The sequence below is a fragment of the Nuphar pumila genome, chromosome 7 (genome assembly GCF_984573655.1).
Source record: "Nuphar pumila chromosome 7, dmNupPumi1.hap1.1, whole genome shotgun sequence".
Classification (NCBI taxonomy): domain Eukaryota; kingdom Viridiplantae; phylum Streptophyta; class Magnoliopsida; order Nymphaeales; family Nymphaeaceae; genus Nuphar; species Nuphar pumila.
The window spans coordinates 125,854,735-125,870,041 of NC_143255.1; the positions used below are offsets into that span (position 1 = coordinate 125,854,735).

At 41.8% G+C, this 15,307-nt stretch overlaps 1 protein-coding gene across 1 annotated transcript; it reads left to right on the forward strand.

Annotated features, from left to right (window-relative positions):
* The first annotated feature begins 299 nt into the window (after positions 1 to 299).
* Positions 300 to 14,913, forward strand: LOC149833387 (cytochrome P450 78A5-like). The gene is made up of 4 exons (XM_090013423.1): positions 300 to 404; positions 557 to 608; positions 13,240 to 14,039; positions 14,287 to 14,913. Exons 1-4 carry the CDS (start codon positions 300 to 302, stop codon positions 14,911 to 14,913), a joined length of 1,584 nt encoding a protein of 527 aa, XP_089869549.1.
* Positions 14,914 to 15,307: the final 394 nt, after the last annotated feature.

Consider the following 15,307-nt stretch of genomic DNA (forward strand, 5'->3'; position numbering starts at 1 on the left):
TGTGCTAATAGGGGCACTTACAAGACTCATAGTAAAACTGAAATACATGAAAATAAACAGAAACTGTTAGATAACAATACAAATCAGCAAAATATCAAATATCCCACCAGACATGAAATCAATATGGCCGATGAGTGATAAATGAGTATAATCCCCTTTGGTCGCTTGGTTAATATTACCTTGGGTCTTGGACAACAGTATATAGTATTGAAACCCTTGTGAGGGTTACTTTGTGCACTAGGGAGAAAAGCATTATATTAATTGTATGTGGCTACGTGCTTCGTTTATTGGTGCATTCTATGTCGAAGTTGCATGAGATGCTTTTAGCAGAAGTAGTAGCTACCTGTACCTTGTGTGCTGAGTTAGCTCTGGCACTACTTCTGCTTATGCTTAAACCAGCTGAGGTCTGTCAATGGACTGTCTGTTAACTAAAGGGAGTGCTGAATTAGCTCTGGTCAGCTGGGCAAGACTGAATGATCAGCTCAACCATGCCCACAACTCAATGAAAAATGTCCCATAAGGTCACGCTGGTTTAATCTCTTGCTGATTTGATCAGCTCTACTGTAAAAAGCTTCATGACCTGCCTGTCTACCAGGTGGGCCATAATGGTTAGTCCCTTTAGTCCTCCCTGCCTTTATCTTCTCTTTTCTTTCCAAATTTCTGTTGCTTCAGTTTTTGATTGGCCATTATTATCCTTTACTTTGGATGTTCTGTCAGAAGATCCAAGTGAATGGTTGACTTTGGCAGAGACTTCTTTGGGGTTAACTGGGTGAATCATCTAACAGGCATATCCAGTGCCAACCTCCTAGTCCTACTGTATTTTCAACTTACAGCAACAGGGTTGTTCCATCAGTTTAGTACTTCATGTATATGGTTGGAACTTAGTATATACTAAGTCATAGTTTGTATAAGGCCATCCTTTGTCATCATAACCTCTTTTTATGTAGGTTTGCTTCTTTTATGAGGTTTAACAAGAACATTTTGTTGTTCATTACGTGCATTGTGTTCTCTGTCAAAGTATAGTATAAGACCATAGTAGTTCGTGGATGAGAGAATAGACAAACGTGGGGTGTGTGTGAAGGAAAACTTCCTCGAGCTGAAAAAAAACACCATGATGCTTTTTGCTACAAGTTACTGATTCAGCATCACGGGCATTTTTATTTTGCTACAAATTCACTAGTTCAGCAATGCATATCACACATTCACACACATGAGCATATATCATCAATAATGATGTTTAAATGGAGATTTCATATAATTTAGCTACTCTTGAGGGTTTGCAAAATCACAACCTTGCCTTGTTGGTATGCTCCTTTTCATCACTATTGTTTTGTATTAGTTAGAGTAAAGGACTTGAAACTCGGTCCAACATTCAGTAAGTCGAGCATGAGTTTGTGGTTGGGCTATTTCTGGTTGAATGGCCTTGAAAGGGACTTGGGATTTACTAAGACTAAGGCTTTTGCAAGTTCAGATGAATCTGGATAAGACTCGAACCATGCACAGTGATTGAGAGACATGATCTTAGTGTATAAATTCCTATTTATGACTCTTTATCCCCTATATATATATGCTTTGCTGAAATGAGGATTAATATGTAACTTTTTTCTCTGGACCGCTGTTGGTGGGGACTGTAGATCCACAGATGGGTAAATTGTGCATCCCTTTTCCTGGTTGTAAACCATACTGAAATGGTTGTCCCTTCACTTTGTGTTGGCAATTGGCATTACGGTTGCATGGCCCCCTGTTTTATGAGATTAAATCTAGTATTAATTTCATCATGCTATCATTCTTGTGTGGCCATTGGGGCACTTAGACATAAATTGATACAGGGAAGTGTTTACTGGCAGTTGGTCCTGGGGAATTGTTTATTACCAATTTGGCAATTGCTCCTCTTAGTGGTTCATTTGTACACCCGCCTAGGTTTTCTTTAACATTAAAAGAAAGGGAAAAAAGGAACAATATGCTCCAATTTGTTGGTGCTCCCACTCCGCCCCTTTTTTTCTGATAGGCAAGCTGGGGTTAGGCAGACCCCTACCAGTTACGGTACATACCATTGGGTTTTGAACTTTCAACCTTCCAATACACGGTGACATGCACTAACAGCACCTACCAAACAAGCCCGCACTGTCTGTCAATGGGTTGGGTTTGTATCACGTACTTGACCCAACCTGAACCTGAATTTCTAGAAGCCTGACCCATGTAATATGCGGTTTTGCTGGATATTCTGGACCTGAGTGTTTTATATGTATCTTTAGTAAAAGCTTGCCTATGAAATTATACTGATCTGGATTTGAGATTTTATTTTTTTGACCCGGCAAAACCCGAACCCAAATCTGACTTGTTATTGGGGAGAGTTTGGGTACACCCTGATGGGTCAAGTTTGCAAGAGTTCATGTTGGGCTTATTTGTTGGATCAAGTTTGCAAGAGTTCATGTCGGGCTTATTTGTTGGCATTTGTACCAATTCATGTTATTTTCGAACTGGGCGTAAGCTGTTATGGCCCTGAATCGATTCATACCCAAACTGATCCCAGACTAAACTGTTGCAAATCCAATTGAACGTGATATTATGTTTAATCAAACCATTTACGTTTAACATACGCCATACACCGACTTGAACCTAATGATCCAAATGGATTAAAGGTAAAAGTCATGCCAGGGCTGAACCTTGCTTGATTCATATTGGTTTGTTTGGTTTTGATTTCCAAACATTGTTCAAAACAAGGTCTGCTGGTCTGACCTGACCCGACCTACTTAGGCACTTGCACACCCGGTGTTGCCTTTCTAGGTTCCAAGCGGAGAGCTTAGAGTTTTGGAAAGAGTGGGATGTGAGGAGAAAGGGGCCCCCATCTCATCTTGCAAATCTCTCTATTGGAGTTCTTTTCTTGACAGCCAAGCTGGGGCCCATACCATTGGGATTTGAACTTGCGACGTCCCAACACAAGGTGATGTGCACTAACTGCTCCTACTAGACAAACAAAGCCCGATTGGTCTCTCTTGGAGAGATTAAATGATTCCAATGGTTAATGGAGCATCTACGTCCAAACTAAAATCTTTACACTGAGCAACTATGGCCTCTTGATCAACGGGGGGCTCCGCTTGTCTGGCAGGAACAGTTAGTGCACTTCACATCACCTTGTGTTGGGACGTTGCAAGTTTTGAACCACAAATGGTATGGTTGTATAACTGGTAGGGGTCTGCCTAACCCCAGCTTTCTTTGTCAAAAAAAAACTATGGCCTCTTCAAGGAATCTCTTGTCAAATACCTCTATACTCCAGCCTCATGAATCCTACCTTCCAAACAGAACCTTGAAGATGGATTTGGGCCCTGGTTGTAACCAGGGAAAGACCACATGCCAACCCAGATGCTGCACTAGCCTAGTGAGCATTTTGACCTGAAATTGAGGCCCATCTGGATTTGATCTGTCATGGCTCCCTTCTTATATTATTTATGTGGGAGCCAGTGCTCCAATCGAAGACATGAAATATGGCAAGTAGGTGCACCGACACAAGGCACGCGAGAAAAGTAGAAAAATTGGGCAGGGTCTTGGGCATACTTTGACCTAATCTTACCCCTGCCCACTTGCAGTTCTAGGTATAAGGTTTCTGAGCATTATTTCCAATAATTGACATGCCCACATTGATAATCTATTGTTTGAGGGTGCATTTTCCCTTTTCTTTCAATAAAAACCCTTCAGAATAGATTGTCATGTATCCTGGTTGGACCCAAAGTGGCCCCTTTAACCCCAAGTTGCAATTTGTAAAACTTGCATGTATTAACAAAATAAGACAGAAAAAGCAAAAAGATCACCACCAAATGGCAAACAAAAAGCAGGCAGTGTGTCAAAGATAAACATTCATGAAACAAGGTTAATGTGTAGGTGAAATTTCCTGCAAGAAGGAAATAATCTATAATGTGAAGCTTTTAATAAGATTATTTCCTATAATTGACATGCCCACATTGATAATCTATTGTTTGAGGGTGCATTTTCCCTTTTCTTTCAATAAAAAACCTTGAGAATAGATTGTAATGTATCCGGGTTGGACCCAAAGTGGCCCCTTTAACCCCAAGTTGCAATTTGTAAAACTTGCATATATTAACAAAATAAGACAGAAAAAGCAAAAAAGATCACCACCAAGTGGCAAACAAAAAGCAGGCAGTGTGTCAAAGATAAACATTCAAGAAACAAGGTTAATGTGTAGGTGAAACTTCCTGCAAGAAGGAAATAATTTATAATGTGCAGCTTTTAATAAGATTATTTCCTATAATTGACATGCCCACATTGATAATCTATTGTTTGAGGGAGTGTTTTCCTTTTTCTTTCAATAAAAAGCCTTGAGAATAGATTGCAATGTATCCGGGTTGGACCCAAAGTGGCCCCTTTAAACCCAAGTTGCAATTTGTAAAACTTGCATGTACTAACAAAATAAGACAGAAAAAGCAAAAAGATCACCACCAAATGGCAAACAAAAAGCAGGCAGTGTGTCAAAGATAAGCATTCATGAAACAAGGTTAATGTAGGTGAAACCTCCTGCAAGAAGGAAATAATTTATAATGTGCAGCTTTTAATAAGATTCTTTCCAATAATTGACATGCCCACATTGATAATATATTGTTTGAGGGTATATTTTCTCTTTTATTTCAATAAAAAACGTAATGTATCCGGGTTGGACCCAAAGTGGACCCTTTAACCCCAAGTTGCAATTTGTAAAACTTGCATGTATTAACAAAATAAGACGGAAAAAGCAAAAAAGATCACCACCAAATAACAAACAAAAAGCAGGCAGCGTGTCAAAGATAAGCATTCATGAAACAAGGTTAATGTAGGTGAAAACTCCTGCAAGAAGGAAATAATTTATAATGTGAAGCTTTTAATAAGATTATTCATCTCTATTCAGCCTTTGCCCACTGAGAAATGCATGGCACCACCTAATTGTGAACATGGGATCTATAAGTGATTCTTCTAGATATGGACTATTATGACAGCTAGATCTAGTAAATTATCTAACCTTTGTTAGTGTTTTTTGAGATGGGGGGTATATGTTCCTGTAACAAACAGTTGCATGGTTTCAAGAAATTGGATCGTAGAAAATCTGGATATTCAAATTCCAGGATCATGGTGCCCATGATCCTGCTTCAATAAACTGCGCTAGTTTTGTATCTCACAATCATTTCATGTGCATTTGTGAATGAGATGAACTTAAAGATCCACTCTCATTGGGATCCAATTTTACCCAAAATGCTGTTAGGTGTGAGTCCTATAAAATTGGGGAACAAACTATCATGCTTGAACAGGGCAAAAAACATTTCCATCCAAACTTACAATTTCTCATGACCATGGGCCATCTTTCATGTTTAGCTCTCTATATCTCAACCAAAAGACCTCCTAAAATCCACTTTACTGGTTGCAGCTCACTTTCCTCACCCCAGCATTCAAAACATATAAGATGACGATCGAGTGACCGCATCACAACAATGATGTTTTTTTTTTTAAAGGCGAGCTAGGGTTAGGCTTATACAACTATACCTTTGGGTTTTGAACCTGCAACGTCCCAACACAAGGTGACGTGCACTAGCTGCTTCTACCAGACAAGCGGAGCCCCCTTTGGTATCACAGCAATGATGATGATGATGATGATGACCATGATTATGGTGATGATCTTGTTAATGATGAATTGGATGAAATTAAACTTATGCATTGGTGGTGCTCATTTTGACTAATTCATACTGGTTTGCTCATGGACCCCATTAAGCATCTTCCCTAATGCATCAACCATAAAGATGTTGCAGTCACTATCGTGAGTGCTCTTTTGAATAATATTTCTCACTCGTGACACGTACCATTAGAGCCGCTCTCCTCGGAGGTGGCACACGTGTCTGCAACTTTTGCCCCCACAATGTGCAAGACTAGGCCAGTAGAATGACACGACATCTGCCCCTCTTTTAACCTTTAGCCATGGCTATGGCTGTCTCAATGCATATTAGGTTTTGTTCGTATCTCTTTGCATATCTTGCTTTTTGATCAAAAGGAAGCCTAGGTTGTAGTATAGAGATCCCCAAATCAATATAAAATGCAAAAGAAAAGAGGATTAGTCCCTTAATTGGCGTGGGGCTGTGTTTAACACGTGTAAGAATGAAAGCCCCACGTTCAATCTTGTTGTGTTATTAGTTTTTATTTATTTATTTATTTATTTATAACTCGAAGAAATAGTACCCGGGCACGAAGACCTGATCACACTGGCTCAGCCTGTCATACCTACGATCATCATGCCGGTAGCATAAAACTCCAAGAATAGACCTCTACCCCCAGGGTCTATACTACGCATTAGCTTGCACAGAAAAGCGATGCCCATGAGAATCGAACCTTGACTGCCAGTCTAGCAGCCAAGGCCCCACCCACTATGCTAACCCCCTTGGGGCTTGTGTTATTAGTTGGTCATCAATTGATTGATGAGTTGATTAATGGCATTTTGTTGTCTACTATCCTTTTGAATCATTGGTGTGGTAGAGTTAAGTGTATAACAAATGGGAGGCAAGGTTTCACATGAAACAAGGGGCCAGTTGATTGGGGGATCATGGGAAATGAATAAAAGAAAGATTGCTTGAGTGCCCCCCCCACCCTCCCCAGAGTAAAATGCTCTAGCGAGGGGGTCTTGCGGGAATAGCATTGCTTTCCACTATGGGTAAAGGTAGCTAGAATAAACAAATGGAGTTGACTTGTTTTGTCCCAATTGGTAGACTGTGGTTCTTTATTTCCACTACTGGAGTTCTCTTTCTCTAACTGTTTCTCTCTCTACCATTAGCTTGTTATTGAGCATTTGAGACTGTGGTGTGTGATGCATGTTTTGTCCACAACAGGAATTGCTCTTTCAATGAAGTGATTATGCAAATTTCTGTTCCCTTGGGGAGAAAGAAATTAAATACTTTTGAGTGATTGTGAATGCCAGCTTGTGCCAAGTTGGAATAGGGCAAAAGAAAAAGAAAGGAAAGAGTGATAGACTGGGCATAGAGTCATGCACAGATTGGACTTAAGGCTGTTTGCCATGGTCCTTAAAGAAAACCCCAATAAAGGAACATTGTTGTAAACTTCAGGATTGGGTTCGGATCTAAGCATTACTGAGTCTGACCTAATTAGATCTAGCTTAATTGGATGCAGAGTCAGATGGAAAAAAGCAATACTAAAACCCGATGCTGATTAAGTAATAGATATATTTTACAAGTAACAGGGTCGGATAAATTCATTTGGCCTTGTTTGGAAACTAGTAGCTGGGATGGGAAGTGGCAGCTGTCAATTTCATGTTTTAATGTAAATACATTGCCACTTCTCATCCTAAATGCATTCTCCCATCCCAGCTACCAGTTACCAAACAGCCACCAGGTGGTAGTTTGACCAACTTTTTGCCAAATGCATCAACTGCTATCCCAGTTCCTAGATTCCAAACATGCCCTTATTCAGTTGAAAAATCTGTATATCAAATCCGAATCTGATTATTAATGGGATTCTATTTTCTTTATTGAATGCAAATAATAGGATTTGAATTTGGTTAGATATCTGTTGACATCCTTAACCTTTCTATGGATTGGAGAGCATGGATTTGGCATCAAGATCAAGACTAGATCATGCCACACAAAGTCCTCCATTCAAGTGGTTATAGTCTCCTGGATCCAATCTAGTTATGCTATTTCCCAGTGCCATATATCATGCAAAGTGTAGTTTTAATGTATGGGTGCCACGTGGACAAGATGGACGGAATCATGGGGCTGTTATAGCATGGTCCCATGGATGTGGCCATTCATCATGAGGTTGAGCTGTAGCTAGGGATGTCAGCGGACAGGGATGGGGGTGGGGGACAAGGTCTCCACCCCCGCCCCGTTTCAAAATCCGAACCTCCATCCCCGCATGGGGATGAATTTTAACCTCTACCTCCATCCCCGTTTCATGTCCTCCATTCCCGGTCCAAACGGGGGTGAGGCGGGGGCCCCATTTTCCCTTAGTGTATAGTCATCCCTTAAAAGATTGGGGATGGGGTGGGGTGGGGTGGGGTGGGGTGGGGTGGGGTGGGGCGGGGATTGGGATGAGGACGGGGCGGAGAAAAGCATAAGTCCATCCCCGCACGGGATAGATTTTAACCTTCATCCCACCTCCATCCCCGTTTCATGCCCTTCATCCCCGATCCAAACGGAGTGAGGCGGGGCGGAGCCCCGTTGTCCCCCGGTTCACTGCCATCCCTAGCAGTAGCCATGGTGCCTTCTTTGTTCACTTGGGCCAAGTTCCTGAAATCCAGGTTAAAGGGTAGGGCAGCCGACCCATCAGGGTAAACCCAAACCTACCCAAATAACAAAGTAATTGCGTTTGGTTTAGGGCTAAGTAGGCTCTAGAAAATGGAAGCCAAAACTCAATCCACATAATTCAAAGAGTATCCATACTTTCGGGAAGTTTTTAACATCATAACCGGGGCCTCTGACCGTCTGGTAGAATCCGTTTATGCAAGTCACCATGTGATACCAACGGGGGCTCCGCGTGGTTGGTAGGAGCTATCAGTTCACGTCTCTTTGTGGTGGGACATTGCAGGTTCAAACCCCAGTGGTAAGTTGAATAATAACTGGGAGAGGTCTGACTAACCCCAGCTTGCCTTTCAAAAAAAAAAAAAGCAGCTAGTGCACGTCACCTTGTGTTGGACTTTGCAGGTTCAAAACCAAATGGTATAGTTATATAACTGGTAGGGGTCTGCCTAACCCCACCTTGCCTTTAAAACAAAAAAAAACTTTGCCATGAGAATCAACTGGGGCTCCGCTTGTTTGGTAGGAGCTGATAGTGCATGTCACCCACGTTGCAAGTTCAAAACCTAATGGCTTGTTGTGTATCGGGTGGGAGTCTACAAATCCACTCTTTATTGCAAATATAGAAAAGGAGAAGTCTCACTTCCTCTACCAAATGCATAAACTCCCATCTAAGCTACCAGTTTTCAAACACCCACCACCAAAGCAATTTGACCATGTTTCTACCAAATGCACCACCAATGTGTGCTACAGTTACGAAAATTCAGGCATGCTTTGATTTATTGTCAAAGCTTTATGTGCTTTTTCTAATTTTTTGGTTAAATTAGTAACTTTATCATATTAACTTTACTTGAATTAATTGGGTTATAAGCTCACCGAGTTTTACACTGCGATCATAAGTATGGCAGGCAAAGCCAGCGCAGCTACGTCTGATCCTGGGGTGGTTTTTCCGTGTAAATATTAAAAAATAATTAAGGGATATATATGTTTTTAACAATATCAGAAGCTAATGTGTGTTTTACTATTGGCACAATTTAGATGTGTTTTTTATTTATTTTTTTACTTGCAAATACATACAAAATACTCGGGTCAGTCCGAGATGGTTCAGATAACGATGAAAACTCACGGCTTGAACCTGAACCACATATTACCTGGGTGGTGTTTGGGTCCACCCGAATAATGGGCTGTCATTTTTATGCCCGTACTCTGATGTTCGGGTCGGTTGGGGTACCAGACGCAAACCCGACCAATTGTCAAACTCACCAAATGATGGGTCCCATCCAACTGGGGTGGGGCCGGGGGCGTATAGTTAGACAGACTATTGTGTGTGGAGCATGCGAGACCATTCCCTCCATATCCTTGGAGAGTGGTGACGGGGCCCACCACAATGACATTCAAATGTCATTGTCGTACTGCTTTGTTAGTATCAGACCCGGGACCCACATGCTCCAAACCCGTTCGCTAATTGGAAGTACGTGCGTGGAATCATTTCTTATTATGAAGCCCTCCATGAAAAGATTGATTAGGACCTCCATCCCTAGTCGTATCCATTGGTGAGCTTAAAGAGCCAGTGCTAGGGTTTATCTGGAATATTCAATGTCATGATCATGAATATTCCAAACATACTGTTTGGCTAGAATGAGAAAATTGGTGATCATGATTTCGAAAGTTCCACCAAATAAGCCCAAAAGTTGTCTTTCACACGTGCCTCTCTCTCTCTCTCTCTCAATGAGCATAGTTGTCTTTCACATATGCCTCTCTCTCTCTCTCATTTTATTTGTACAACATTTAATTAGGTAAGCTGAAATCAAGAATAAAACACTAAAAAATTATACCAAAGCTTTTAAGCACAGAAGAGGTATAAAAATCATGAATATTCCCACCATACTGTTTTGCTAGCTTGAGAAATTTGGTGATCATGATTTTGAAAGTTCCACCAAATAAGCCCAAAAGAAGGATTAAAATGTGCATGGTTGTCTTTCACATATGCTCGGGAAAATGACTCTCTCTCTCTCTCTCTCAATGAGCATAGTTGTCTTTCACATATGTCTCTCTCTCTCTCATTTTATTGGTACAAAATTTAATTGGGTAAGCTGAAACCTAGAATAAAACACTAAAAAATTATACCAAAGCTTTTAAGCACAGAAGAGAAGCGTCCCACTACACTGTCTGCACTCATGGCAATTAGGTTACTCTGATAACCCAACTGGCTTCTAAGGCTCCTCTCAGACCGCAAGTGACTAACAGAGAAACAAGGTTAAATATCCATAAAAGAGAAACAATTTGTTTATCTTTAAAGATTTAATATATATTAGGTTAAACAAATTATCTATGGATACATCTTATTCAATGTTAAGATAAAATTTACCACCAGTTCAGGTGAACTATAATACGGAATATGCCCAGGCATTCATCTAGTCGGGGCAACTAGTGAATGTCACCAAGTTGAAGGGATGTCACGAGTTCAAAACCGCATATGGTGAGTGTCTCTTTCTGCAAGGCCAAAGTTGGGTGTACCCCCTGGTGCGCATGAGCTTCTTGCGGTTTTTATATCAATGAGCTCGCAAGCGAGTGAGGTGGTTTTTCCTAGATATCCCCCAAAAAACCATAATATAGAACATCAAAAGTTTAATTAATCATTTCATGCAATCAACCATGTTGTATGATATGTTCTCATCTACTCTTTGCCTAGAGTTGATTGCTAATGTTTATTTATGCTTAGAAAACAACTCATAAATGTGAGGCCATGCTTATGAACTTGGTCAAAGAATGTTTTAAACTACACGGGAAGCGGAAGCGAGAAGCGAGGCATTTTAAAATTTATACGAAGCGGGAAGCGAAGTTTTAATTTAAAAGCGAAATATGAATAAAAAATAAAGCAATATGGAATCAAACAAGAAACAAATAAAAACTAAAATAAAATTGATTATTCTTATATTTCATGATTTTTCTATAAAAGAGTTAATTTTTTTGTTAAAATCTAACAATGATGGTTACCAATTTAAAGAAAGTACATGGAAAGTGAGTGAAAGCATCAGAGAAAATACATGAAAAAGATGAAAAGAAACGTGAGAAAAGCATATAGTATGCATAGACCATGTGTATGAGGCATAGAAGAAGCGTGGGGGAATCGAGCTTCCCATGAAGTTTCGGAAGCGAGGAGTATCGTGCTTCCGAAGCGAGTTTCCCACCTACCTAAGAAGCTTCCGGTAACTTTGGTTTTACAAGCATGATTCAGTTCAATCATTATCAGTCTATAGCACCAACCCTGAATCCATTTATGGTACAAAACAACCCACATGGGAATACAGAGGTGAGCTAGATCTTATCTGTATATGAACATGATCATATCTATAATCAGAAATCATTGTACTATTATACAAGTTGGTACTTAACCTTGATATGCTTACAATAATTTAAAAACACTTTCATGAATCTAAAAGCTTCATTTGGGCATTCTAATGAATTATGTACAGGTTTCTGCTAACATAGGGACATGTTTTCTGAGTCATAGTCGAACTTATAATCATGCTTGTGCACTCTTAATCTCTTAGGTCCCACATTTGAGAAGCTGTCTGGTGAGAAAAAGATTTCTTGAGCTGGACTGTACCAATGTTTTTTATGTACTACAAAATAGTGTTTACTTCAAAAGGGCTACATTTTTTGTTTGATAGTCAATCTGCACATTGGCTGGCCTCAGGTTGGTAAAACCCTTAAGGTCTCCCTGCCCGAGAGCAAATCAGGTGATCTGCTAAATAGCTTTAAGAAAAATGATTTGGCATCCTCACCGTCCACAAATTTCATAAAGACCGTGGAGTCCCATGGAATGACACAATGGACGGTGAAGATATCAAATCACTTAAAGTGATTTGATGAATCACCTGCTCTGCTCTCTCCCTGTCCATCAAGGAGTACACCCAGCTTCGACCTTGCAGCAAGAAACGCCACCCGTGGGGTTTGGAACTTGTAACTTATGTACTAGAGTTAGTGCATTAATGCATGCTCCTTTTTAGTAGGAATCATTCTAGTTCACACCATTATCTTATGGTCAATCTACTGACATGGAACTTCACAGCATTCACTCTGCTGTTATAAATATCTATTTGCTTAAGTGAACCCCAATCAGGTCCTAACCATGGTAACAAATCTAGTTTAATGGAATTTTCTTTTTGAAAGAAAACTTCATTTTTTTTGAAAGAAAGTTAAATGGGATTTTCTGAGCCAAACAAAATATTGTGCTAAATTAATTTTTTTTTTCAGAACAAATCTCGATAAAGTGTCCATATATTTAAAATTTAAAATTTAAAATTTAAAAGTATATAGAAATATATAAATCATAAAAAAACATTAAAATTATGAAAATATAAATATTGTGCTAATACCGTGATAAAAACATGACATTTTAAAAAATAGTCTATATTCTGAAAATATCACATTTTTGGAGATTATCTCAGTTTTGAAAATCTCACGATAAAATTAAAAAAATGGCCGATATAATTGTGACAATGGTCCTAGCAACTTGGTTGACAGTCCAAACTTTTTCCAATTGCTGTTCATCCTCCTGATAAACGGTATACAAATAAAAGAGTTGTCTTTTTATGTAATATAGGGATAATTAAAAACATGATATTTAAATAACTGATATTTAAAGAATGTGCCACTTTTTGCGAAGGTTTTGGCCTTTGAGAATATTCCACAATAAAATAACTGCCCGACAAAATGACGATATTTTCAAAGTACCGCTGATGTTTGTGACTACCACTAGAAAGTCCAAAAATCACGAGTGTGCCCCCTGTTGCTCATGCTATATATGAATTACGAATCAGCAACTCTTCACTCTATTCTTACACTACCACCACCAACATGACAACCTTCTTTTTCTTCGAACAATGGCAGTTCCTCCTCTTCCTCTCCTCCCTCCTCCTCCTCCTCTTCCTCCTCAACTTCTGGCCATCGTCAGGCGGTCTTGCGTGGCACTCGGTACCCCGCCACGGCTTGCCACCGGTCCCCGGCCCGGCCGGCCTCCCCTTCCTCGGCAGCCCCTCGCTCCTCTCCAGCCCACTCTCCCACCGTGCCCTCGCCAAGGTTGCCGCCGCCCTTGATGCCACCCATCTCATGGCCTTCTCCATTGGCCTCACACGTCTCGTCATCACCAGCCACCCCGATACGGCTCGGGAGATCCTAACCGGTTCAGCCTTTACGGACCGGCCCATCAAGGACTCAGCCCGGCGTCTCATGTTCCACCGTGCTGTGGGGTTTGCCCCTTCCGGCGAGCACTGGCACCACCTCCGCCGCATCGCTGCCACCCACTTCTTCTGCCCCAGACGTATCGCTGGGTCCGGGACATATAGGCAGGGGTGTATCGGTGAGGTGATGGAGGGGGTGTGCAGGGTAATGGAGAGGGATGGGGTGGTGGGGCTGAGGTGGGCCCTACAGGAAGCCTCCCTGAAGAGCGTTTGGATGACCGTGTTTGGGAGGTGGGTGGAGGAAGAGAGAGGGGAGTTGGTGGGAATGGTAAGGGAAGGGTATGAGCTGCTGGGGAAGTTCAACTGGGGGGACTATTTTCCGGTTCGGATCTTTGATCTTCAATCCATAGGGAAGAGATCCGAAAAGTTGCGGGCTCGGGTTTTTGAGCTCCTTGGCAGGGTGGTGGCTGAGCGCAAGAAGGATGGAGGTGGTGGTGGTGATTTTTTGAGCGTGTTGCTTGCGCTGCCAGAAGAGGATCGGGTTTCGGACTCGGATATGGTGGCGGTTCTTTGGGTACGTGATTACTCGCTTTGCATTGGGCTGAGTTCAAAGTAGTCAGTCTCAGGTCGGTTTGATTTGACTTAGCCTAGTCGGGTCAATCTTGACCAGTCAAGCTAGACTTTTTCTAGTCAGGTCAGTTTGATTAGTGAAGCACAATGAATCAACCGTAGGGCTATGACTGCAACTCAAGCACAATTCTTTGTATTCGGTGAGCCAATTCTGATTTTTTGCTATCATTTTACATATTTTTATTTTTTAGGAGATGATATTTCGAGGCACTGATACAGTGTCCATCCTTATGGAATGGATCATGGCGAGGATGGTGCTCCACCCTGACATCCAGGCTCGTGCCCAACGAGAGATCGATGCACACGTAAACTCGACTCGGCGAGTTGAAGACTCGGACCTCCCTGAGCTCACCTTCCTCCACGCCATTGTCAAAGAAGTACTGCGCCTGCACCCACCGGGTCCGCTCCTCTCGTGGGCCCGCCTGGCCGTGCACGATGTCCACGTAGGCAAGTGGTTCGTCCCTGCTGGCACTACGGCCATGGTCAACATGTGGGCCATCACCCACGATGGGTCCATCTGGAAGGACCCGGGCTTGTTCAGGCCAGAGCGGTTCCTGGAGGAGGACATTAGCATCATGGGTTCGGACCTCAGGCTAGCCCCATTCGGGTCGGGGCGGAGGGCGTGCCCCGGTAAGGTCTTGGGCTTGGCAACGGTTCATCTATGGCTTGCTAGGCTGCTGCACCAGTTCAGCTGGCTTCCATCTCCTTATGCGGATCCACGACGGCTGGTGGATCTTTCCGAACAGTTGCGCATGTCGCTCGAGTTGAAGAAGCCGCTAGCATGTAGGGCGGTTCGCCGGAACCTGGTTCCGTTTTGATGGAATCCGGCAAGGTTGACGCAGAATTGTCACGTTTGGGAGTATCTAAGTAGGCCAGGCTTGACTAAGCGGGTTTTTGCGCTGCTCCAAACAAAAACTCCAGTACATCTTGTTCATAGGAATCATAAGGACAACTGCTTGTGATTCTCTCTTAAAAAAAAAGGGGGCTTGTAATTCTACTTGTTAAGTATCATCATGAAAGGTTAACCTTCTATATCTTTAAAGTGTAAAATCCTAGTCCCTAGACATCATGAGTTTAGTTCCCTTTTTATTAAAGTTGTCAACGGGTCGGGTTTAACCGGACCTGACCCTAAACCCGACCCCAACCTGTACCAAACCCTATAGGGTCCGTGTATGGTGATAAAGAAGAAAACCCGATTAAGACCCGGGTCTG

Excerpts from the sequence above, each read along its gene's own strand:
- LOC149833387 (XM_090013423.1), top strand. The coding sequence starts at position 300 with ATGTCGAAGTTGCATGAGATGCTTTTAGCAGAAGTAGTAGCTACCTGT. Across the intron at positions 609-13,239 it reads CTACCAGGTGGGCCATAATG|GCGGTCTTGCGTGGCACTCG; the intron begins GTTAGTCCCTTT and ends GGCCATCGTCAG. Across the intron at positions 14,040-14,286 it reads ATATGGTGGCGGTTCTTTGG|GAGATGATATTTCGAGGCAC; the intron begins GTACGTGATTAC and ends TTTATTTTTTAG.